Genomic DNA, 26,238 nt, shown 5'->3' with positions numbered 1-26,238 from the left:
CCTCACCTGCTCTCTCCCCCAGCAGAGACAAGGGGAAGAGTGAAGAGGGGAGAAGGAAAGTAGGTGGAGACGCAGGTAGTAGGGATTAGCACCTCCCTCCACCCTCATCCTCTCTCTCTCTCTCTCTCTCTCTCTCTCTCTCTCTCTCTCTCTCTCTCTCTCTGGGGGAATATTGGTGTGTGACGTGTTGTTGTGATGATCATGGCGGTGTATGTGTTGTGAAGTGAATGAACTGGACGAATTAAAGTGAGGAACGTGTGTCATGCATGTGTTGGAAGCTTTTGCTGTGTCGTTTATTGTGCCTCGTGAAAGTTATGTTGTACTTGTATATTTTGTAACTCATTTTGTCAGTGAAGTAATGATAATAGTAATTCTCTCTCTCTCTCTCTCTCTCTCTCTCTCTCTCTCTCTCTCTCTCTCTCTCTCTCTCTCTCTCTCTCTCTCTCTCTCTCCAGTCCGATTAATGAAATGCCTATCTATATATATGAACACACACACACACACACACACACACACACACACACACACACACACACACACACACACACACACACACACACACATTTCATAATCTCGAGATAGACCAAGTGGCACTCTCATTAATAACCTGCAGAGGAGATATGATAACAATAAATCGCACACACACACACACACACACACACACACACACTGGATCTAAGTAAATGTGATCTGCATGACTTCAAACTTTTATCTCCTCTCTCTCTCTCTCTCTCTCTCTCTCTCTCTCTCTCTCTCTCTCTCTCTCTCTCTCTCTCTCTCTCTCTCTCCAATAGTGACTTCATCCACCTTTCTTTTCAATCCCTCTGTTTCCATTCTATTTCAAGCTCCCGTGTGTGTGTGTGTGTGTGTGTGTGTGTGTGTGTGTGTGTGTGTGTGACCATCTCCCCTGTATGTCTTTTTCTATTCCAGTGTATCCCTCAATCTCTTTCTTTTTCTGTCTCTCCCTTTCCTTCACTTGTTGGAAGAGGAGGAGAAGGAGAAGAAGGAGGAAGAGGAGGAGGAGGCAGCAACATGACTATTATAGTAATGTTTTCTATTCATAAGAGAGAGAGAGAGAGAGAGAGAGAGAGAGAGAGAGAGAGAGAGAGAGAGAGAGTGTATAATTCACTGCCTTGTTTTTTTTTTTTATTTATTTCTTGTGTTCTAATCTATAATGTTATTTTGTTTAGTTTATTTGCCTTATTGACTTTGCCTGATTGATTTGTATAGTAGACATACATACATACATACATACATACACACACACAGAACCATCACTGTCCATTAACTTATCAAATATTTCAAAGCTCCCTATTGACTCAACAGTAACAATTAATCTGTCCCAATCATCCTTCACTCAATTACACGGCCAATTCATTCTTATCTCTTTAAAAACTGATAATATTCCACACACACACACACACACACACACACACTTGCTCACCACTTCACTCAGTCACTCCTCTTTCTTCCTCACAGAACAAGCATGGTGGAGACGAGGGAGGAGTCAGGCCTGTCCACTCTGCATCCACTCAGCCCTCCACCCCACGCCTCACAGCTCGCCATGGAGGGGGAGGTGAGTGGAGTAGGTGGAGACAGAAAGGGTGTGGAGAGATAGGCAGGTCAGTTAGTTAGCTAGTACACTCATACCTACGCACACGCACACACATATGCATCCCCGTTCCCAAACACACAAGCCACCACCACCACCGCCTCCACACCAAGGTATCCCTGGCGCCCCGACCCGCCAACCCCTGCCATCCTCGTCCCTTTACCATGCAGCCAAGTGTTTTAGAGCGTTTTCGAGTGTTTTGCAGGTGTTTGCTGATGTTTTAAGGACTCGTTGTGTTGCAGCACGTGGAGGTGGTGGAGGTGTTGGGATAGGGAGGAATGTGGGAGGGAGGGGAGAGGAGATGGAGGTGGTGAGAAAAGGTGCAAAAAACTACTTCGGGTCTACATCACGATTTTTTCTAGTTTATTGTTGGAGTTTGCATTGCTTTTGTATTTTGTTGATTGATAGGAATGTAAATCGTTTTAATCCGTAATAAGATCGTGTCAAGCTTTTTTTTTTTTTTTTTTTTTTTTTTTGTTGAAATAACACTTTCGGCATTCTGTGATTTTAACCTTTTTTTAATTAGCATGCTTAGGATTGTTTTGGTGTTTCATTTAACACTTTAAAAATATGGAAAACATAAGCCAAGCAATAATATTTCATAATATTTAGTCTAACTATTTGTATTTTCAAATTGGAAAATTTTAATGGTACCAAAATAGAAAACAAAAATCTTTTTACGACGAGGAATGTGTTTTTTCTTTATTTGGCTGGAAAGCAAATTTTTTTCTTACCAGAAAATGTAACCTAATGTAGTGTGGTTGTGCTTTCCTTCTCGATGTGAAGAAGTGTTTGTGGCGCCGTTAGCGTGATATACCACAAAAATAGATGAATAGCCCATTACTGTGTTAAATAAGGCGATGGTTATGTATACCCCTGTTCAGACCAATTGGCGCCCACCACGATCTGGTCCAAGACCCCCCTCACCAAACCCGTGTCAACTGGTCAACATCTTCAGTTCTCAAGTGTTTCCCGAGCATATCCTGCAGTTTCCCACCTGAAATACGTAAAGTGTTGTGATGGGAGAAAGAAATGGGGAATGGAAGTGTGTGAGGGGGTGTAGTAGTAGTACCAGCAGCAGCAGCATTATCATTGTGTGTTATTCACCACGGTCGTCTGCTGGTCATCCAGACAGTCTTTCCCCTACGGGGAGCTCAGAGCTCGTAGTGACCGATCGTCAGGTAGGACTGAGACCACACCACACTCCACACACCGAGAGAGCGAGGCCACAACCCCTCGAGTTACATCCCGTACTTATTTTACTGCTAGGTGAACAGGGACTACACATCAAGAGGCTTGCCCATTTGCCTCGCCGCTTTCCGTGTGTGTGTGTGTTTCATTGTTTGATCTGCTGCAGTCTCTGACGAGACAACCAGACGTTACCCTACGGAACGAGCTCAGAGCTCATTATTTCCGATCTTCGGATAGGCCTGAGACCAGGCACACACCACACACCGGGACAACAAGGTCACAACTCCTCGATTTACATCCCGTACCTACTCACTGCTAGGTGAACAGGGGCTACACGTGAAAGGAGACACACCCAAATATCTCCACCCGGCCGGGGAATCGAACCCCGGTCCTCTGGCTTGTGAAGCCAGCGCTCTAACCACTGAACTGAGCTACCGTGTGTGTGTGTGTGTGTGTGATATGCCCAATGAAGATGCCATCATCACTCCACGGTGTCTCGCTATAACTGAGCTGTGCCTTGAGGCGGCGTGACACTCTGGCGGCCGGCGGTTGTCACTGTCGGGCCGGTGGTGGTGTTTAGGCCCCCCCCCCGGACTGGCGGTCTCGCTATGTATGGAGCACTTACCATTTAAACTGTAGGTGATATTTTGGCTACACCTTTTCTCTTTTTTAAGGAAGAAGGGAAAAGCTGTCTAAGGAGAACATAAAGAGTGAAATAATAAAAAAAAAAAAAAGGTCCCTCATGGTAATGTATGGAGTGGATGCTGCCAGCCTTCCTTCGTCGCATGACTGGCCTCACGTTGCGCGCCAGTCTTTTCTCTTTTTTAACCTGCGTTGATATAGGCGTCAGTTTGGATTATTGTTTGCTTGTTTGTGACCTGGTGACCTTGTTTATTTTTTTTATGTAAGAGAGAAAAACAGCCAAGGTTAACAAAAATTATGATTAGAAGAAAAAAATAAAAAAGACCCACTGAAGTGCCAGTCCCTAAACAAGCTGAATAGATAATAGTCAAAAGGGGATCCCTGTGATGATGATAGGAGTCATCTTTTTTTTTTCTGCAGCAAAGTCAAATAGTTTTTTTTTCATTGATGTCTGGAATTGTGATAGTTAATACCTTTCCTCAAAGAGTTCATTGATTCTAGTCATAGGAAGGGAAACACAGAAGCAGACAGAAAGTTTAAGATATTACCAGAAGGTTACCTGTATCATTACCCTCCTGTTTTACCCCACAATACACAGGAGAGCTAGTGTTTCTGTCATTCTGTGTCTCTTTCTTTCTGCCTACAATAAGCAAGTTAACTTTTCTCTGTCACCTTGTTTTCCACCCACAACACACAAGGGTACTAGATTTTCTCAGCCTCTTTCCACCGAGAATAGACAAGCTAAACTGTCTCTAACACCCTTTCCCTCTCTCCCACAACAGCCAAATGAAAAAAAACAGCAGCAGCAGCAGCAGCCACAGATCAACACAAACACAGCAGCATCAGCAGCAGCAGCAACAAGAGGTGATGAGAGCCCGAACAGCACACCTATGACAGCAGAGGGTGAGGACAGCAGGACAGGGGCAGCAGCAGCAACAGCAGAGACCAAACCAGCACAGCAAGAGACCACAGCAGGCACAACAGAAGTAGCAGCAGCAGCACAGCACAGTGAACAACCACAGGAGAGCAGCACAGCGACATCACTTAGCATAGGAGGAGGAGGAGATGGTGGTGGAGGAGAGGGTGAAGGAGGGAATGTGTTGGGGCATGATGGAGTGGTGGGGGCAGTGCTGGAGGTGCTGCGGGCGGACCGGAGGATAGTGGCAGGTGCGGGGGATGGCTCCCTGCCCCCTGAGCTGTCTGAGGAGGCCGAGGGAGACCTGCATGAAAAGCCAGACTGGGTGGACCGCGATGTGCAGGCACTGAGGTGAGCCGAGTGACTGTTGGCAAGATGAGTGACTTAGTGCTGTGACTTGAATATGTGTCATGTCACTCACTCACCTGACCAGCTATGAGTGACTGCCAAACCTGAGTGACTGCTGGCTTGGTCTTGATGTGTCACTGTTTGGGAAGCAAAGGACACGCTGTAGATACATTGATGGATAGACATTTTATAACCCACAACAATACTTTTATAGACGTCACTGTGGAGCTCAAACTTTTGATCTTATCTGCAGTCTGATAGCAATTTACAAGCACAAAAAAATGGGTTTGATTACATAAAGGGTAATCTCACTATACAAAACACAAAATATGGCCCTTAAAAATTCATTAACAAGAGCATATTTATTTTGTGGTGTGCATGGCCTCTATATTACAGCCCTTTAGTGACACCCTGCCTCTCTTTGCCCCCAGGGAGATTGTAGAAGCTGAACCCAGCCTGAACTCCCGCCTGGACAAACCCTTCCTCCTCTCCTTCCTGAGGGCACGCAAGTTTGACTACGACAAGGCAATGGCAATGGTGAGTGTGGTGTGGATTGAGGAGTGTCACAGGAACAGAGAAGGTGATGAGAAAGGATGTGATGGACTGTAATGGCGATGGTTGAAAGATGAGGAGTGTCATAGGGACAGAGGTGATGGAAAGGAAGGTTGACTCACTATAATGGCAGTGGTTGAAAACTGAGGAGTGTCATAGGAATAGAAGGTGATGGGAAAAGAAGGTTGACTCACTGTGATGGACTGTAATGGCAGTGATTAAAAGCTTAGGAGTGTCAAGGGGGCAGATAAATTGATGGGAAAGGAAGGTTGAGTCACTATGATGGACTATAATGGCAATGCTTGAATGCCGAGGAGTGTCAAGGGAGCAAATAAATAGGTGGGAAGGCAAAATTGATTAATTGTCTTGAATTATAATTGTTGTATTGCAGCTTTGTCATGATACTTACTTGTTCACTTTTACTGATCAGGAAATGAGAAACACTGAGAAATAAGATGTTGATGAGAAAACAAGATAAAGAAAGTTACTGACTGATTATAATTGGGGATAAAAATCTTTGCCACACCAGTCCTTCTCTTTATCAGTGTTGAGTGGTGCCAACACACAATTAAGTGGTGGTTTGGTGAGTCTTAAGCTGTCACTGTATAACCTCTCAAGAAGCCATGGTTTTGTTGCCTTTGGACTCAATTTTTACATACAAAAAGAAACAAAGAGAGATGGAAAGATATCTGTTACCCGTTATCTGCATTGTGTCCCATCACTCAAGACTAAACCATAGATAATTCTACACAACACTGAATCATTATGTCCCAAAAACAGAGTAGCACATTCACAGCAACATAGCCAACAAACTGTATTAACCTCATCTGCTAGCCTGATAGAGCCAAATCACTGAAAAAAAAAAAAATGGGTTCTCAAACAGTGATAGATGAATGAAACAGACTCAGTAATCAAGATATTTGTGTTGAGTCATAAGGAAGCTTTAAAAGAAGAGTAGACAGATTCATAAAAGGATGAGAGGCAAAATTACATTGGTATCTTTCATATATAGGACTGCCACGTGTAAACCTAATGACTTCTTGCACCAACAAATATTTCTTACATACAATTACATCCATAAGAGAAAGACCTCCACAACACCACTGTAACACCCTCCCTTGCATCCCCGGCACAGTTGCGAAGTTACTACAGAGCACGGCAAGAGAATGCAGACCTGTATGTCAACCTGGTGCCCTCAGCCCTGGAGTCTGTGTGGCCACTGCACCTCCAGACAGTCCTGCCCACACCAGACACCCTCGGTCGCACTGTGCTTATCTTCAGAGCTGGTGAGTGGCAGCTTGGGAGGGAAGGTACAAAAGAGAGAGAGAGAGAGAGAAGGAGAATTAGCAGTGAAGGTGGGAAGGAGAGAGAGAGAGAGGATAGAAGTGAAGGAAAGAGAAAGATGATTAGAAAGAGAATAAAGGAGAGGAAATGCAGGTGAAGAAAGGAGGAAAAAAATAATGAGAGTGTACAGGAGAGCAAATACAAATGGAAGACAGTCATTCAATCGCAACATGAAGGCGCTCTCTCTCTCTCTCTCTCTCTCTCTCTCTCTCTCTCTCTCTCTCTCTCTCTCTGAAAACTCTAGAAACTCTCATTAAAACTCCCAATCATTTCTTCCTCCATCTGACCACCACCACCACCACCAGGGGCATGGGATCCGGAGTTGGCCAGCCTGGACGATGTGTTCCGGTCGCAAGTGGTGGTGCTGGAGCATGTGGTGCGGCTGCCGGTCACACAGCTGAGGGGTGTGGCGGCCGTGGTGGACTGTGCTGGCCTCTCTATGACACACGCCTACCACCTCACACCAGCACACATCAGGCGCATGATCTCCGTGATACAGGTGTGTGTGTGTGTGTGTGTGTATTTACCTAGTTGTCTATTATAGGTTTCGAGCAAGTGTGTGTGTGTATTTACCTAGTTTTGTATTACAGGGTTCAAGTGTGTGTGTGTGTGTGTGTGTGCATTTCCTGGGACTTACACTGATATATTACTTGGTAGTTGTATGTTCCTTTCTGTGGACTGCAGGTTGTTGTGGCTAATGTCTTCTTTTTGTCTTGGTCACCTCACTATATAGCAGCCTTCTAAATCCTCCCCATTCTCCAGATGTATCAAATGTGTGTATCAGCATCAATATAAATTACCAAAGCTTGTCAATTTAACCCCATTAGTATTTGAACGTGTATTTTACCATTGCAGGGTTTTATGTACAATAGGAAGGGTCTAAGGAGGTGAGAATATTAGTGGCCAGAGTCTTCACTATTTCAATCCCCACATAAGTTTCTGAAGCTGTATAAAATCACCAAATAATAAACAGAATGAATATAAAAACACAGCCATATTTAGAAACGCTTTGCTCTCTCACCACGACTATTTTCCAAGGCCACAGAGATGATGTGCAGAATTTTCAAGAGTGTTTCTCCAGTAAATAATGTAGAAATGTTGTCACTCTGCCTTTAGAACCATAAAAAACACCTTAAAAAAACTTGTGTCAATTCAAATAAAGCCTTTTGAAATAGTGGAGATGAAGCGCAGAAGTGTTTGGGAATATGAGCCGTGGTACTGAAGGGGTTAATGGTGGTGTGTGTAGCTGCAGTCTTCATTCCTACCCACCACTTACCACTCACCAGCTGACTCTTAATTAATGCAGGAGGTGTTCCCGCTGCGCTTCAAGGCTCTACACTTCGTCCACGAGCCAGCGATCTTTGACTGGGTGTTCTCCCTCATCAAACCATTCCTCTCGGAGACCATCAAGGGAAGGGTGAGTGTCCGTCTCTGTGTCCTGTGTGTGTGTGTGTGTGTGTGTGTGTGTGTGTGTGTGTGTGCATGTGTGTGTAATTACCTAGTTGTATTTACCTAGCTGTGGTTTAGGGGAAAGAAATAAATAAATAAAAAAGAGAGAGAGGGAGAAAAGAAAAAGAAAGAAAGAGAGAAACATGCATAATTTGAAAGAGAGAGAGAGAGAGAGAAAGTATCCCATCTCTCTATCCATTATCTAGTTTCTTCTTGAAATGACTGACAGTTTTCCCATTCACAGTCTGGTCTATAGTTCATGAATAACAACCTTCCTCCCCATCACAGCTACACTTCCATGGTGAGGACCTGTCTTCCCTGCACCAGCACATCCCACCAGAGGAGCTGCCGGAGGAAGTGGGCGGCTCAATGGGGCCTCTTGACAACTCCTTCCTTGTCGACCAACTCTTGAAGAATGAAGAATATTTTAGAGGTACTGTGTGTGTGTGTGTGTGTGTGTGTGTGTGTGTGTGTGTGTGTGTGTCTGTTTTCTTTTGTTTTTATGTAATTTTAAGGCAATATTTCTGATAATTACTAAGGACCAGAGTAATAAATGGACAGATGGCTGCATGGATGGAGTATGTATGTCTCGTATCCTTGTTTGTCTGTCTATCCGTCCATCTGTGTGTATGTAATTTTTATCTATTGTTTCCATTGTCTTGTTTTGATCTGTTTGTTTTACATCTCAGATTCTCAAATGTGTTTCTTTTTCACAATTCTGTCTTTTATTATTTGCCTGTTTGTTTATTTTTTCATTTGTTTTTATTTGTCTTATTTTGCAAGTAATTTCTGTTTGTAATTCCTTCCTGTCTTTCTATTTATTTATTTTTCTATCTATGTTTGTTGTTTACTTGTTCATGTGTCTTTATTTCCCTTTGTTTTCATCTTCATCTTCACACACACACACACACACACACACACACACACACACACACACACACACACACACACACACACACACACACACACACACACACACACACACACATTGAGGTGGATGAAAAATTACTTGAGGGGGAGAGAAATAAGGATGATAGTTAAAGATATGAAGTCCAAGTGGAGAACAGTAGACAGCGGAGTGCCACAGGGGTCAGTATTGGCGCCAATACTTTTTCTCGTATACATAAACGACATGCCAGAGGGAGTGAACAGCTACATAAATCTGTTTGCGGACGATGCGAAACTGTGCAGAGTCATTAAACCAAAAGAGGATTGTGAAATACTACAGGAAGACTTAAACAAGATCTGGAAATGGAGTAAAAAATGGGAGATGGAATTCAATGTGGACAAAAGCCATGTCATGGAAATGGGAAAAGTGAAAGACGACCAGTGGGAATCTATAAGATGGGAGATGGAGTAGAACTAGAAAAAGTAAAAAAGGAAAAGGACTTGGGAGTGACAATGGAAGAAAACAATCAACCGGTAAGCCATATTGATAGAATTTTCAGAGAGACGTATAATTTGCTAAGGAATATTGGATTAGCATTTCACTATATGGACAAAGAAATGATGAAGAAATTGATAAGTACTAAAATAAGACCTAGATTGGAATATGCAGGAGTTGTGTGGACCCCCATAAAAAGAAACACATAAGGAAATTGGAGAGACTACAAAAAATGGCTACAAGAATGGTTCCAGAATTTAAAGGGATGACATATGAGGAGAGACTAAAAGCTATGGATCTACCAACCCTGGAACAGAGAAGAGAGAGAGGGGATCTGATACAAGTTTATAAATTGATTAACGGAATGGATCAAGTGGATAATGAGAAACTAATCCTGAGAGAAGAATATGACATTAGAAGCACAAGATCGCATAGTAAGAAACTGAGGAAGGGAAGATGTCTGAGAGATGTTAAAAAAATTAGTTTCCTGCAAAGATGTGTTGAGACTTGGAACAGTTTGAGTGAGGAAGTGGTGTCAGCAAAGTGTATTCATAGTTTTAAAGAAAAATTGGATAAAGGATAGATATGGAGACAGGGCCACACGAGCATAAAGCCCAGGCCATGTAAAACTACAACTAGGTAAACACACACACACACACATACACACACACTGTCCTCCTTCACCTGTGTCACATTTACCTGTACAATCATTACTTTCCTTTGCTCTACTTGGACATTTGACAGACTTGATGCATTGACCACTTCCCTCTTCACTATCTGCTTTCCCTCCTCCCATCTCACCACTATTATTTCACCTTTTTTTTATTCTTTTCTTCTCATGCTTTATTTCTGCTTTACATCCCTTCTTTCCTCTTCCTTGCATCACTCCTCATCTCCTGTCTCATCCCTTAATACCTTTTCTATTTTCTTCCCTTCCTCTAATACCTTATCTTTATTCCACCTATGCATTCCTTCATTTCATCTGCATTCCTTCTCTTCCACTTATTCATACCTCATATCTAACCTCTCTTTCTCTTCTCTCTCACTTTTCCCAAGCCGTCTTTCATCAGTTCCTTCTCTCCTCTGTCCCTTCAATCACTCTTGTCATCATCTCACGCCATCCCTGCCTTGTCTTGCCTTTAGTGTGTGTGTCCAGGGCAGTGCGTCCCACCAGAGCCCCTCGCAGCAAAAAGTGTCGGTCCCTGGTGCCTTTCCTCCCAGTGTGGTGGCTGCGGTAGCACAAGGCACAGAGGGGAGGTGTGGTGGTGGTGTGTGTGTGTCTGTGTGTGTGGTGAGTCTGTCAGAGCAATGTGGGGATAAGGAAGCTGGTGTGTTAGTGGGTTTTGATTGGTGCTAAGCTGCTGTGTTCTTCCTGTGTTGGATGTGTTGGTGCTTGGGTGACTCTTGTTCAGTTTCATTGCCTGTGGGTAGTTTGGTGTTGCTGTTGTGGTGTAATGTTTCTTTTTCTTTTTCTTTTCTGTTTTTGGTAGGTGCGACTTTGTAGGGGAGGTCTTGGTGATTGCTGGGTGTTTACTTGGTGTTTAGTTGTAATTCTCTTCCTAAACCTATTTTAAGATGACTTCCTGTTCTAATACTTCCTTACTTGATCCACTTCCTCTTCATCTCCACTTCTAATCCCATGGTTCTCACTACAAGTTCCTCCTTTTGACATTTGGTGCTCTGGGATATGCTAAACAAATCTGTGGTCTCACTTTTTTCATTTAGGAACTTGTAGTGAAGAGCATGACAGCCTAGACACAGATCAGTCTCCATTCCTAACCCATCACTTCCATTCCTAACCTCCATCACTCTGTTAATTCCAGACACCATCAACAAATCACCTCACGAGCCTGTCACTCCATCACTCACCAGCACTCACCATCACTGCTTTCTAGACACTAACAAAATTACCATAGCTTGTACATGTAGCACACCTCGCCAGCCCATCACTCACCGTCACTCACCACCACCCTAGCACCATCAATAACACTAATTACTCACACATCACCTTGAGTTGTAACCACATAACCCATTACTAACACTAATTCCTCACATATCACCTCCACAGCCACCCCTAACACCTCTCCCCTGCCTTGCTTTCCCACAGACCACTTCCAGTATGGCTTTGAGGCGACACCAGAGCCAGCACGGACAGGTGGTGTGCTGGAGGCTGTCACTGATGTTGGTTCCCTCCTGGGCAGTTACTACCGGCGGATTTGCATTGACTAGTGTTACCGACCTGGCACTGGTGACGACTAGTGCTGGCACCTTGAGAACTTGGTGGAAATGAGAAGTAGGAGGGATGGGGTGGGGACTAGTGTGTGTTTGTGTGTATGTGTGAGTGTGGGTGAGTGAGGCTGATGTTTGTACAGCCTCCCAAACACTCCTACACTCGCCGAACACTCAAGAGACACACCTAACTTAACCACCCAAAACACTTGACTGGCTTATGGGATGGGAAGTGTGTGTGTGTGTGTGTGTGTGTGTGTGTGTGTGTGTGTGTGTGTGTGTGTTCTGGTTGTAATAAGTAAGCTACACTACTACTACTACTACTACTACTACTACTACTACTACTACTACTACTACTACTACTACTACCAGGAGGGTGGGTGACTATCCTATTAATGACTGTCTGTGCAATACTCAGGGATTTAGCAAGTGTCTGTGTGTGTGTGTGTGTGTTTGTCTGTGTGTGTGTGTGTGTGTGTGTGTGACAAAGACTGGTGTGTGTATGTGTGTATACTTCCAAGCCATGTATACTCAATGTACATAGATGCAGGAAATACACACAGGGTAAAGTACATGCATGCATGCATACATACATACATACATACATGTCAGTGCAGGGAGAGGTGCAATACATACACAAGATAGGTACTTTTCTAGCAATAATAAGTGCGTACATACATATGTGTGCGTGTAGACAATACTAGAGCAGTGTATGTGTGTATCCCAGCACACACACACACACACACACACACACACACACACACACACACACACACACACACACACACACACACACACAGAGGAGAATGTAATGAAAATAAACATGAACATTCTTCTTAAGTGACTCGCTGTAGCATGTATGAAAGGTGTGTATAGTAATGACATACGTATATACAGTACCTCATGTTCCTTGTTCTCATTAAAGGAAGAGATTTATGTATGTATCTATTAATTTGTATATTTCTCTGTATATTTTTTTTTTCATTTCAGTTCTTTCATGGTAATTCTCTCTCTCTCTCTCTCTCTCTCTCTCTCTCTCTCTCTCTCTCTCTCTCTCTCTCTCTCTCTCTCTCTCTCTCTCTTTTCATGTGAGTGGAAGAATGGAAGAAAAAAAAGAAGGAAAGTTTGTTATTGTAATTCTTTAAGATATAGTGTCAGAATTGAGCAGCTCTCTAAGTGGAAGGATGTTAATGTTCTTGGTTATTGTAAAGGGAGTCCACTTTCCAAAACTGCCCTAAAAAAAGAGAAAATAAACCTGTGGAACTTCTCTGTCAAGCTCCACCATGCTCTATGAAGGCAGTTCATCTTTCATAACACACTTTTATTTTATTTTATTTATTAATGTTATGCAGGAGGGAAGCCAGCCAAGAGCAACAAAATATTAAAAAAAAGGCCCACGTGAGTGCTGGTTCCCTTAAAAAGTAGTAAAAAATTAGCCACAATCAGTGAACAAATGTCTTGAGACTCTAATGTTTGGCCTGAAAAGGGACCACATCTTTCACTCACACAGTTTTTGAGGATTTTATTTCATTTATTCATTTTTTTCTATATATAAGAAGCAACTCTGGCATAGGTTGTTATAGAATATGTGTTGAAGGTATTTTATCTGTTTATTTACTCATATTCATTCCATTTACTTTATGTATGAGGGAAGACTGGCCCAGCACAAGACTTAAGGTTTGAATGAAGGTCCCAGTCACCCAACACAGATTAGTCTCTCTCTCTTGTCCTTGAGAAATACAAATGCAATGTAGGAAGGACTTTGTGTGTGTATGTGTCTGTGTGTCTGTGTATTTGAGAGGAAAGGAAGGTCTGTGCCTTTTAAGGGGATAATTATACAAGGAGAGACCTTTCCCTACAGTTCATTATATATATATATATATATATATATATATATATATATATATATATATATATATATATATATATATATATATACACTACCCATATATATTCTGAGAGGCCTTCTTGTTGGAGTGTTTGGTTAATTTTAAGGGATTTGAAAAGCTAACCTAATGTAAACCACTGTACATATGTGTGTATCCATTATTGTCATTGTTGATGCTCTCTCTCTCTCTCTCTCTCTCTCTCTCTCTCTCTCTCTCTCTCTCTCTCTGAAACACACATTTTTGCTCTTCTTATACTATTATTGTTCTCTTTTCTCTCCCTTTTCCCTTTCTCTGAGTATCTTTGAGCCCTTGTCCAGGGTGTCTTAGGTACTCTTGGATTAAAAGCACTGCCAGCCATTCTTTCAGCTGTTTTTCTCTCTTCCTTTCCCATCTGACACTCAGCCCCCTCACAGTCTCACAGTCTGTCTCAAACACTCATCAGTCAGTGCACTATCCACCCATTCCATCCATAAAATTTACCCATAATTTAATTTTTCTACATTTTTTGCAAAATTTTCCTCTTTCATTTTGAATTTCTATTATGTAATGTGCTAATTGACATTTTTTAGTTTGTTTGAAATAATCAAGCTTTGTTTTGGTCTGGTTTTATTAGTTTTTATTTTACTTTTTCTTCTTTTTGTCCTTAACATTCAGCACCTCGTCCAGCATCTCTCTGATTCACACACCACCACTCACTCTCTCTTTGTGGCTGCAATTACACGATGCATTTTGTTAAGTAGTCTCTTTTCTGCCTTCCCAAACACTCCACACCACACTCCACACCGCACTCCTGCTTCCCATCATGCATTGCTATATTCGTTTCAATCTTTTTTCATCATCTGATATGTTCTGTTTTCATCTCGCCTTTGCCTTCTCACACACCGTGACCTTTGTTTACACCCACATTCCTGCTTCCCATGCAGAGCTTAGAGGGAAGTGGCCACAACCTCTTCCATTAAGCAGGAGTTGGTCATTCCTGTACCCAATACCCAATACAAATGCCCAGGTGTTGTACTACCTATGAAAGGCTGAGGCAGGTGTAGTGGCTGTCTCACCAATGTACACTTGTAAATATGTTAACTGTAGAAATCTTTAGCGGTAGGAAAATATTACACACACACACACACACACACACGGTACTATAGTAGGTAAGAGCAGATAGCAGGTGACTTGTTGGTCGCTACAAGGGTGCTTGTGATAAGGTGACTTACAGCCATGATACCGTCAGACAAGTGATACAATGAAAAAAGAATAAAGAAAGAGAAGAGTGAGTGAGTGATTGAGGGCGCCACAACAGCCACGGTCACATGGCGAAAAACACACACACACACACACACACACTATGGAAGAAGGCAACTGTGATAAAACAATTAAGATACCGACAAACAGACGAACAAACAAACAGGGAGAAGACAAACAGGATAAAAAGAAAAGATTGGATTGTGTGTGTGTGTGTGTAACTACCATTTAACTCACCCTCAGGCAGTGCAAATGAGGCTTCCATAATTGGCTTGAACAGTGAGAGCAAGAGATGTGAAGAATGTTTCCTTGTGACTACCGGGGCCTTTGTCACGTAAGAGAAGAACTGGCCAAGAGCAGCAAAATATATATGGAAAAAGGCCCAACAGAGAGAGAGAGAGAGAGAGACAAACAGGAGGTGAAAGGAAGAAGCGGAAAGAGGGAGGAACCGTGACAGGGGAGGGGAGGGAAGAGAAAGAACTAAGTCAGGAGAGAGGCAGGCAGCAGTGCAGCACTCGCCACAACCTCATCAAAACCACAGTGCATTTGTACACTAAACTAAGCAGAGTGTAATGTAGATATCGTGTTTTAGGCACAAAATAGTCATACTACTTGTGACAAAAAATAATAAAAAAATTACTATATTTGCAATCCTAAGTGTGATATTTATACTTAAAAGAAATATATTCATGGATAAATATTGTCTATATAGTTCTTTTCTATGTCAAAGTAATATTAGTGTATATTAGGCTCTTGATAGTGTGTGTGTGTGTCGCATTAATTAACTATCCAGATTTCAGATATACACAGATATATGTATTGATATGTTTACTGGTATGATTTATACTTTATTATTTTATTTTATTTTTCTCTTAGTTTGGATTGGTTCATGGAGTGATGTGAGTTGTCTGAATTAGTTGTAGAAGTGTTAACGTTTCATTCATATCATACTGCTGTGTATCAAGTTATGTATTCTTTGGTTATGTATGTGTATCTTGTGTCTTTGTCATCGTGTGTGTGTGTGTGTGTGTGTGTGTGTGTGTGTGCGCGTGCGTGCAAGATTTTATTGGAGTGTGAGAACAAATACAGTATACCATTGTCTTATCCTGCAGTTTCCTTTGTCACTCTTTTACTGAGTTTTACTAAGAAAAAAGAGATGGGAATTTCTAAGAGGGCTTCCAATACTTGAAAAGTGATGGTGAAGAGGTGAACTTTAAACCCACAAAGTCTGCACAAATGTAATGTTTGTTGCCACATCAATAGCACTTACATTTCCTTGATACAATGCGCTTGGTAAAGTGTTAATTTGTTGTTGAGACGAGTTGCTTCCACGTCAGAGTAACAATCCAACTGCCGCTCGAGACTAGTGAGTGAACCACTGAAAGACACTGTGCCGCCTCCTTGGTGACTGCTGGTGCGCTTGCCGAGCAATGCTTCCCAAACTCGGAGGCCGCTCCCCTTAAGATGGAATGAGGGAATACAGAGGGCAGTTTAGTTATCTAACCATAAAAAAAAAAAAATTGAGAAGTAAAGCATGAAATTATCTCTGGAATACTGTAAATGTCTGTGTTAACATTCGTGGCAAGTGGCAGCCCAGCCTCGCTGAACCAAGCTGTTCAAACCTTACCATCATTCAGCCAGGCAGTTTGAGATACCAATCACTATTAGGAGAATCGCAAGTATTATGCACGTGTGTTACGCATACTATGTACTACATGCCATGTCTTCATAATGCTACTACTACTACTACTACTACTATATATATATATATATATATATATATATATATATATATATATATATATATATATATATATATATATATATATATATATATATATTATATTATATTATATTATATTATATATATATATATATATATATATATATATATATATATATATATATATATATATATATATATATATATATATTAATAGTAGTAATAGTAGTAGCAGTAGTAGTAGTTGTAGTAGTAGTAGCATTATGAAGACATGGCATGTAGTAGATAGTAGGCGTAACACACGTGCATAATAGTTACGATTCTCCTAATAGTGTTTGTTATGTCAAACTGCCTGGCTGAATGATGTTAAGGTTTGAACAGCTTGGTTCAGCGAGGCGAGGCCGCCACTTGCCACGAGTGTTAACACAGACAGTTATTCCAGAGATAATTTCATGATGTACTTTACAAACAATAATTCTTTTTGTGAGCTTACCTTCCCTACCAGGATACAGTATAAAGGATCGAGTGTCACGTCAAAAGGTGTGGCAGTCAGCGCGGTTTAGATTAATTGGCAATGCTTCCAGAACGATGGTTACCTTTAGTAGTTATAAGATGTCTTTACATATAAGGGGAAAGTGAAGGAGGAGGTAAAGTGGAAAGCAGTGAGGAGCTGAAGCCGTCATTTCTCCTGAAGGCTGTGTGCAGGTAAGGCGTGTGTTCTCACGGGGGTGATATTAGCTTCATAGATTTTGGGATTCTTTTGTCGTGGCAATGGTGTCTTTTGTTCGTGTTTGTCGGGAAGTGTATTTGCCGGTAAAGCGGTGTTGATGTTAAGGTGAAGTGAAGGACCGGTTAATCCATATCTTGAATGTGATAGTTTGTGAGTTCCATGCCGTGCTTTAGTGCTTAGGAATTGTTGCCTGAGTGATTATGTAACTTGAGTCTTGTTGCATAAATTACTTTCATATTGGAGTACAAACCGTACGTGGGAAGTCCTATAGCGAAGTGTAGTAACGGGTGTTGATCAGTTTTATGAATGGAAAGCGCCTCGTAGAGGTAGTGTTGCCTGCAGCTGCTGCTCACAGCACTGTTGTAGGTGTAACCACGACAGAGCTTTGTAGGCATAACGACAGAGCTTGGATGTGCACCGAGTATGTTAGTAATACTTCGCGCTGGGAACCGTGGAAAAGGTGTGGGTAGTGACGTGTTGTGAGCTGACAGATGACAACAATAAAGATGGCAGACGAACAGGAAGTGCAAGATATGCTGCAGCTTTGTAACTTATCTTTCCAACATAACATAACATAACATAAATAATAGGATAGCAAAGGGCCACCAGGGCCCATCTAGGTTATCCTGTATCAGTCGCACAGCGACCTCGTCATCAGTACTTAAAGTTACACTTACAAGTACACAATACATTATATACTAATTCTAAATATTTGGCCCATTAACAGGGCTAAGTCCTGCAGCGAAATCCTCTACAATTTGTGGTCCCCATACATGGGGATCATGTCTTGTTTAACTATAGTAAATTTCTTATAAAAACTATCATGCAGCGCTATACATAATTATAAATCTAATAAATTTAATTGCTTATCTAATCGGTTTTTAAACAATGTCAAACTAGTGCTATTTACAACCGTCTCTGGCAATGCATTCCAGAAGTCTACCACCCTATGACTAAAGAAATATTTTCTTATATCTAACCTGCAGCCTTGTTTTCTAATCTTCCTGCCATGATTTGTAGTCCTACTTCCTCCTCTAAGGTAAAGAAAGATCTCACATCTATGTAGTTTGTATCTGAGAACATTTTAAATATCCCCTCTTATACATCTCCTCTCAAATTAAAACATGTTTAATGCCTTTAATCTATCTCTATACTCCAGGCGCTTCAAAGCTGGTATCATCCTAGTTGCTATCTTTCCTCCCTGCATCAACAGTCCAGTCCATCATGTTTCCAGACTTGCCAGAGATACCAGAAGATACTGAAACAGCATTCAGTTTGGTGCAGAACTATCAACAGCAGCTAATGGAACATTCATTCGTCATGTCTTATTTGTTTATTTACATGTGACGTCACAACTGGCTAGCGGAAAGTCGAGCCTGCTCTGCAGCTGGCTTGAGTTTGGCCGGCCCTGCCTTAAGGCGGGCTACGCTCTGGCTCAAGTTTGGGGACATGAAAGAACACAAAATGACGTCAGCCTTAAGCCAGGCTTAAGGCTGCGTACGTAGTTGATCTAATTCACTCGGGGCAGAGATGCTTCATCCACCAGTGTGTTCAACGCTGCTTGTGACGGTGGAGAGAATCGGAGGAAGTGACTTTGGTAATGACTGGTGAGTGAAATGGTTGTAGTCTATTCCAGGTTCACGCAATAAGCAATAAATGTCGGATGAGCTCGTGTTGCGTTAGTGTAGTGATTCCTATCTCACAGTAGGTGGAATGGTCCCTGTAAAAAGGTTTTTGACATGAACTTTTATACTATGTAATTCTGATCCCCATGTTATAGAATCATTCCATGTCAGACTAAAAGGACACATTTCTTGGAATAGTTAAGGAGGCTGCAGCTGTCAACTTGCAATTATTAGCATTCAGAAGAGGTTTGAGTTAGAAAAAAAAGCGTAGGTAGAGAATATTGAGCTTTGGGGAGATAGTTATTTACTTTGTTCTGAAATAGTGGTAGGTAAATGGAATGGACTGGCTCTCAATGAGATTGTATATGTTCTTGCAGATCCGTTGAAGCGCTTCGGTTTTCATGACTTGGACTGCTCACAACTCCCTCTTGTACGTATATCCATGACAAGGTTCGCGTGTAGCACATTGAGGACAGTGTTCTTACTAAACGTTTAATAAGTAACTTTACTTTGTTACAGCTGCTGCCACTACTGAAAGGTTGCAGCGGCTGCATTCCACTCCTGGCAGAATCAAACCGGGGTGTCCTGCCAACAATCCCAGTCCTGCTGCAGCAAACCGGCTTGTGTTGCTGTGGGAGACTAGGTGCCACATTCTGCCGCCTTGCTTCTCCTTCCAGCGAGGAACTCTACCTCGCTCGCACTTCCACTCTGTCGGCTATCTCACACCTCTGTCCTGTCGACACTCCCTGCCATCCAGAGAGGGAATGAGACTGTCCTGTAATGTCTGCTGCCACCATCGAGAGGGAGGAAAGACTTCTTCTTCCTTACCAGCCTAATCTACACCTTCACTGGGTCCTGCCAGGAGCTACACGCTGCTATGCAACCATCCATATATCGAGCTAGTTGAGATTCCTGTCATGTCAATCTATTGCGTCTCTCATTCTTGCCCTGTGGATGTACCTGTGATCAGTTCCTGAGTACACACACACATACAAAAACATACATAACTTCCTTCATTGTCACCACACTACACAATCAGTCTATCTTTATGAAGCTGGCAATCCCACATTGGGTGTCCCAGACAAAGCACCACACTCACACACATCATTCATACTCTCAGTCCCAATAATAATCTGTGTCTCTGTCTATCTATATATCTTTGTCCCAGACCATCTATCTGTGTATCAGGCTGGCAATCTCACATGGGGCAGCCCAGACAAAGAGCCAACTCACACATCATTCACACTCAGCCCCATTAGGTCATAGTGAAGAGGAATCATCTTGTGGATAACAATACTGTTATCAAATAGTGAACCATCCATGCTTTAACTGTTTAGTGAAGAGATCAATTTTCTTCAAATCAATGCAATTTACAATGGAATAAGAACAGTAAATGATTATTCATATGATACAAACCTTTCAGCACTGTGGTTGTTCATCCTGACAGTGGTTAACTCTGCTTCTATCTTCTGCTTTTGTTTCTCCAGCTGCGAGACATTCATCTGCTCTGTGAAGCGAGCAGTCTGGGGAACAGTGCCCACCATTAACACACTAACAGTTGAAGTTTTCCAGCAAGAAAATGAATACAAACTGGGTACATAGATTATCACATTACCAATTGAAGTTTACCAGCAAGAAAATTAATACCAACTGGGCACATTGATTATCAACCAAGTTAACCAGCTTATAACCTTAACTCAGTTAGCTCACACTCTGACCTTAAGGCTGGCCAGATGTTTGGTAAGGACTCTGATGGTGGTTGTGGTGTCCTGTAGGTGTTGCTGTAACACCTCCAGCTGTTTATGCTGCTCCACCTCTGCTGCTGTGTTATTGTTGCTGTCGTGGGTCAGGTAGTGAATCTGCCGGCTGAGATGCTGTATCTCGCCCTCCTGTGTGGGTGTGTGGGAGATCAGAATGGTGACTTTTTGGTGAAGAAATTTGATTAATGGTGTGTGTGTGTAGTGTGTGTGTGTGTGTGTGTGTGTGTGTGTGTGTGTGTGTGTGTGTGAGAGAGAGAGAGAGAGAGAGAGAGAGAGAGAGAGAGAGAGAGAGAGAGAGAGAGAGAGAGAGAGAGAGAGAGAGAGAGAGAGAGAGAGAGAGAGAGAGAGAGAGAGAGAGAGAGAGAGAGAGAAACCTCTTACCTCTTCTCTTATTCTCCTGTCTTTAAAAGCTCTTCCCTTAACAGTCCTCTCTGAATCGTCTCACCTTAACTATTGTCTCCAAGGAATGCAGTGTTTCCTCAGCTGACATGACCAGCTCAGTGTTGAGGGTGAGCTTGTCCTCAGCCTTGCCACATCGGTGCTTGAGGCAGGCATGGAAGGCTCTTTTCTCTTCCAGCAAGGTCCTCTGCTCTGCAAGCCTTTGGTCCAAGCTCTCCATCTCCTTGTTGATCTTGTCCAGTGCATTCTCAATTGCCCACACCTCAGGGTAAACACAATGCTTATACAAAAGAGAGTTTAAAGGCAACTACAACTCACAACTAATGGTTAACTGAATAACTATGCAGAAGAATGTTTAAATGTTACAGATAATACACTTTCCTCTTACATTTGTCAATAAAGTACCTTCATTTTCAGATTGATATAAGTTAATGAGTTATCGGCACAGTGACTAATACAAGGGTACTCTTAAGATTGCTATAACTTCTTTATTTTCAAACATTTCAGTGACTTGCTTAGATTTCTACCTGCTGTGAATTTAGAAATTAAAAATACATGTACCAAAAGATTACCTGGGCCTGAATCTGCTCCCTGGTGGCTGTGGTGACTTGTATCTGGCCACTCACCCACCGTGCCTCCTCCTCCACCACCCGCAGGTTCTCCACAGCCTCTTGACAGGAGTCCTTCACCTGCAGTAGGATCTGTGTTTCCTGCTCCACCTCTCTCCTCAGTGTTGCAATCTTCTGCTGCACTGCCAATGAGTCCTGCAAATGTACACAACCATGAAGGGAAAAAGGGAAGTGTATGAGAGTGTATAGTATGTGTTTAAGTATAGTGTTAGGTGTTTTTTCAAAGTTAATATGTAAGTAATATTCCTACATTAGTCACTCTTTGTGCAGTGTTACTTGTGGTCTGTGTTGGAATGGATGCAAGGTAGGGAACAGTCTCCTTATGAAGGGGCAGGCAGTGGTAAACCAGTGTGTGCTGTGGGGCCTTGCTTAGGTCTGCATTTATATCAGTGAAGATTGCATCAACTCAACAGAAGAATTAGTTTTACGGCTTTCCTTTCACACACACACACACACACACACACACACACACACACACACACACACACACACACACACACACACACACACGTCAATGCAGGCAGTTTTCATTGGCCTTATGGAAGATGTGGTCCAGGGTTGCCTCTCACTGTGCCAGGAGGTGGTCCCGGTGAGCAGCGGACTGGAAGAATGCAATTCCCAGCTGGTCCAGACAGGCCTGAGCCACCTGCACCTCTTCCTGTGCTGTGGACAGTTCTGCCTCAGCCTGAGCCACCTGCTCACATTCCTGCTTCAGGTGCACACTCAGACTCTGGCCAAGGAGGAAGGGTAAGGTAAGAAGGATTAGTGTGTGCATTTATCCAGCTACACTTATGTTCTGATTTAACCCCGTCAGTACCATGACACGTTTCCATATTCATTATTTGGTGATTTTATACAGCTTCAGAAACTCATTTGAGGAGTTAAAATAGTGAAGACTCTGGCCATTAATCTTTTGACCTTCATAAACCTTTCCTAATGTCAATGAAATGGTCTAATTGTATACATATAGCAAGGTAAAAATGTGTGCCAGTATTGAAGAGATTAAAAGATTACAGGATACTAGTTAAACATAATATATAACATAACATAAATAATAGGATAACAAAGGGCCACCAGGGCCCATCTAGGTTATCCTGTATCAGTCGCACAGCGACCTCGTCATCAGTACTTAAAGATACACTTACAAGTACACAATACATTACATACTAATTCTAAATATTTGGCCCATTAACAGGGCTAAGTCCTGCAGCGTAATCCTCTACAATTTGTGGTCCCCATACATGGGGATCATGTCTTGTCATGCAGTGCTATACATAATTATAAATCTAATAAATTTAAGTGCTTATCTAATCTGTTTTTAAACATTGTCAAACTAGTGCTATTTAGTGCTAGTTAGTTGAAGGGGAAGATTTGAGGGGAAGACAGAATGACTCAGTCTCCTATGGGTGTATGTATAACTTGGAATATAAGAGAGAAATGTAGCCAACACTGAATGATATATTATAAGGGAGAAACGTGTAATACTAAATAAGATGATAGTTTTTATTCCTGTAGTACTTTTCTCACCTTGATCTTTGAAGTATCCTCTGCAGAGTACTGAAGCAGCAGCAGGTTGTCCTTCTCTGCCTCAGACAGAGGGGAAGACAGAATGACTCAGTCTCCTATGGGTGTATGTATAACTTGGAATATAAGAGAGAAATGTAGCCAACACTGAATGATATATTATAAGGGAGAAACGTGTAATACTAAATTAGATGATAGTTTTTATTCCTGTAGTACTTTTCTCACCTTGATCTTTGAAGTATCCTCTGCAGAGTACTGAAGCAGCAGCAGGTTGTCCTTCTCTGCCTCAGACAAATGGTCCAGCAGCACCTTCAGCAGACCAGAGTCATCCGCCAGATTCTTCTCCAGCTCACCTGCCTCCCTCCGGCTCTGAGCTTCCTGGAGGCCGGCCAGCTCTGTGTTCCGCTTCCTACACTGCCGCTGGATTCCCTCTGTCTCAATGGTGGCTCCTTAACTAAATAAATTAACCAAAAACACTATGCAACACTTCAAAATATTAAGAAATTAACCCATAATTCAACAAGAAACACACAGCATACACAAAAATCACTCCCACGACACTCCACACACACGCACAGACCACGTAAAACTCTTAAAACTAATCCAAAACACACTCAATACACCATACAACACCTCAAAATTTCCATAACCACAATCAGAACACACCCATATATTCAAACACCCCTCTACACCACACTCAAGATATGTAATATACCTAAAAACATCTAACACACACTCAAAACACACAAAGTACACCCAAAACACACTCATAACACCAAAAATACCCTGCAACACTACCAAGCACATTTAAAATACTTCTGATATATCCAAAAACACCAAAATGCATTATAAAGAACGGCAAGATTAAAAGGGGGACTTACCTGAATATTGTGTTTTGGCTCCTCCTCCTCTTCCACTTTCATTTTTCCTTTCTTCTTCGTCCTCTTCCTTTTTTCTTTCATCTACTCTTGCCATTTACACGCCTGAATCTAGAAACACATCAAAACACTTAGAAAACACGAGATATTAGGCAAAATATTGAGGAAGTTGAGGGAGAGTAATTGTTGTGGCTTGCCTGCTCCTCCACTTATTCCTCCCTTTTTCCTTCCTCCGTGCTCATCCTCCTTTATTTCTCCTTCCTTCTTCTTTATACTACTACTATCTGCACATCTGAGCTAAGAAACACACGAAAACACGTACAAATCACTAGATATTAGGGAAAATATTGACGAACTGGCCGGTACGGAGGGAAGGACGCCAGCCCGGGGCTATGATTGGCTGTGACGTCATCAAGTGCGCGGGAACAACGGCGACTCGGTTGAATTACGTATATAATTTTAAAAATGACCTATAGAAAAAACGAGGCCAAGGCCGAATGCTTGCTATTTTATGACTTGAGAGATACTTTAACAAATATCCAAAACATCAAAACATCTCCTGCTTAACTAGTTTTAAAGAACTGTCTAAATTCAGTATATAAAAGTATATAAACACTTCCACTTATGACGCTGCCAAAACGTCCAACCATTTCGACTTTAAATTTCTTTCGAAAAATATTAGACAATATAAACTCTCTTCTCAGGCATCCAGCACTGACCTAGAACCAGAAGTGAACGAGTGAGAGAGCATTTATGTAAAACAAAAGCATTAAACTCTAAACTCATTAAAAACTCTTGTAAAGTCCAGCCATTTCCACTTGGTGAGTATTTCAACACATTCTACAGAGTATGAGCTTTCATTTAAGGCATTCTACAACGAGTTTGACAGTGAAGCAGAAACGTAAAGAAATAAAATATAAAAAAATAAAATCCACGTTAAACGGGACAAAACACCATTTCAAAGTCCACATATTTCACTCAACGGACTGATTTCACGCTTAAAAAGAGCACCGGCGTTTTTTTTATACCATAAAGGCCCAGTTACAGCTTAAAATAAAAAGTTCAAAACGAGAGTTGAAAAATTTTCACGGTTATGGCAGCTCATATTTAAGCTATAAAACAACAGTAAACTCCACATATTTACCAAACAGAGGCGCGGAACACACTTCAAACAACGAAATATTTATAGAAACCATAAAAAACACACCATGGAAGCGTAATATTATTGTTAGAGAATATATGAAAAAAAAAGTATTGGAACCCGCAGGTTGCCACGGAGGGGACAGGGGTGGGGCTGGGGAGGGATGCGGGGACCGGGGAGGAGGCATCATCCGGGAACACTGCAGCGCGGGTTCCATTATCCTTATGTTGCATTTATCATCTCACCACAAAACAATTAAGCCACATCAGGAATACTTGACCACGAAATATGCAATGCTAGACTAGCGACTACATTCTGACACATGTTTGGCTTACAGTGAGTGAAAGAAGCAAATAATAGCTGGTAATACTGACAACTGCTCGTTATACGCATCACATTTTTAATATTTGGGCACTGTTTTCACTCTCATATGTAAAGGACACCTAGAGAAAGCATACAAATAAGAGACTGGCCTTAGAAATACCTGAAATAAATGATCGTGAGGCGCTGTGGAGGGTTGTGAAGAAGGCCTGCATTGCTCTCGTCTCGCCGCTTAGTGCTGCCGGAAATGTCATTACTCCACTTTGTGTGTGTGGGTGTTTGGGTATATATGGGCACGTTCTGGATGTGTTGCTGGGTGTTTGAGTGTGCTTAAGGGGTCTATAAGCAACACCAAACACCACACGGCCATCACCACTAAGTTTGTTGACATGAGAGCAAACACCCGGCCCAGCACACTTCTTTCCCTCGCAACACACTAATCCCTTATCAACATCACTGCCACACCTTACACACCTGTTCCTTGGTGCCTAAATAACCTCCAGCACCTCTGTCACGGCACTGTCACCTCTATAAATGCTGAAAATATAATGGCACTCCAGTGAGGTCCACCGTGTGTCTTGGCTGGAGATAGACGCCATGATCACCTGTGGTTCTCTAAACAAATTGACTCTCTTTTCCTTTCTCGCTATAAATTCCAATACTATGTCTTTGTATGTGTTAAATTATCAGTATTTTGAAAATTATCAGGAAAT

General features: G+C 42.0%; 4 protein-coding genes across 11 annotated transcripts in view; 2 read left to right on the top strand and 2 right to left on the bottom strand.

Annotated features, from left to right (window-relative positions):
- The window catches only part of LOC123511533 (alpha-tocopherol transfer protein-like), a 25,076-nt gene extending 9,177 nt beyond the window's left edge, over window positions 1–15,899 (top strand). For 4 of the 5 annotated variants that reach the window (XM_045267512.1, XM_045267509.1, XM_045267510.1 and 1 more), the window contains exons 2-9: window positions 1,480–1,576; window positions 4,228–4,712; window positions 5,141–5,246; window positions 6,397–6,547; window positions 6,911–7,104; window positions 7,912–8,022; window positions 8,343–8,487; window positions 11,546–15,899. In XM_045267512.1, the coding sequence (XP_045123447.1) occupies window positions 1,487–1,576; window positions 4,228–4,712; window positions 5,141–5,246; window positions 6,397–6,547; window positions 6,911–7,104; window positions 7,912–8,022; window positions 8,343–8,487; window positions 11,546–11,667 (1,404 nt within the window). In that variant the 5' untranslated portion in view covers window positions 1,480–1,486 and the 3' untranslated portion in view covers window positions 11,668–15,899. Of the gene's footprint in view, window positions 1–1,479; window positions 1,577–4,227; window positions 4,713–5,140; window positions 5,247–6,396; window positions 6,548–6,910; window positions 7,105–7,911; window positions 8,023–8,342; window positions 8,488–10,581; window positions 10,730–11,545 lie in introns of those variants that run through there. The other variant, XR_006676859.1, reaches the window with a different exon arrangement.
- A 2,841-nt stretch (window positions 15,900–18,740) lies between these two features.
- LOC123511582 lies at window positions 18,741–19,847 on the top strand. Its single transcript, XM_045267603.1, has 3 exons — window positions 18,741–18,855; window positions 19,251–19,303; window positions 19,393–19,847. Exons 1-3 carry the CDS (start codon window positions 18,849–18,851, stop codon window positions 19,639–19,641), a joined length of 309 nt encoding a protein of 102 aa, XP_045123538.1. The 5' UTR covers window positions 18,741–18,848; the 3' UTR covers window positions 19,642–19,847.
- A 24-nt stretch (window positions 19,848–19,871) lies between these two features.
- Window positions 19,872–22,371, bottom strand: LOC123511579 (myosin type-2 heavy chain 2-like). Its single transcript, XM_045267601.1, has 5 exons — window positions 22,172–22,371; window positions 21,605–21,796; window positions 21,079–21,294; window positions 20,592–20,762; window positions 19,872–20,396 (listed from the first exon to the last, which is right to left on the bottom strand). Exons 1-5 carry the CDS (start codon window positions 22,190–22,192, stop codon window positions 20,271–20,273), a joined length of 726 nt encoding a protein of 241 aa, XP_045123536.1. The 5' UTR covers window positions 22,193–22,371; the 3' UTR covers window positions 19,872–20,270.
- Window positions 22,195–26,129, bottom strand: LOC123511578. 4 transcript variants are annotated; one of them, XM_045267600.1, is made up of 6 exons: window positions 25,689–26,129; window positions 24,067–24,174; window positions 23,411–23,634; window positions 23,189–23,283; window positions 22,356–22,391; window positions 22,195–22,307 (listed from the first exon to the last, which is right to left on the bottom strand). In XM_045267600.1, exons 2-5 carry the CDS (start codon window positions 24,158–24,160, stop codon window positions 22,385–22,387), a joined length of 420 nt encoding a protein of 139 aa, XP_045123535.1. In that variant the 5' UTR covers window positions 24,161–24,174; window positions 25,689–26,129; the 3' UTR covers window positions 22,195–22,307; window positions 22,356–22,384. The 4 variants fall into 4 exon arrangements, with proteins under 4 accessions (XP_045123535.1, XP_045123533.1, XP_045123532.1 ...); XM_045267598.1 differs by lacking the exon at window positions 23,189–23,283; XM_045267599.1 differs by having other exon boundaries at window positions 22,260–22,391.
- Window positions 26,130–26,238: the final 109 nt, after the last annotated feature.

The sequence above is a fragment of the Portunus trituberculatus genome, chromosome 31 (genome assembly GCF_017591435.1).
Source record: "Portunus trituberculatus isolate SZX2019 chromosome 31, ASM1759143v1, whole genome shotgun sequence".
Classification (NCBI taxonomy): Eukaryota; Metazoa; Arthropoda; class Malacostraca; order Decapoda; family Portunidae; genus Portunus; species Portunus trituberculatus.
The sequence above is the reverse complement of the archived record's forward strand: the minus strand, read 5'-3'. Positions and strand labels throughout refer to the sequence as shown.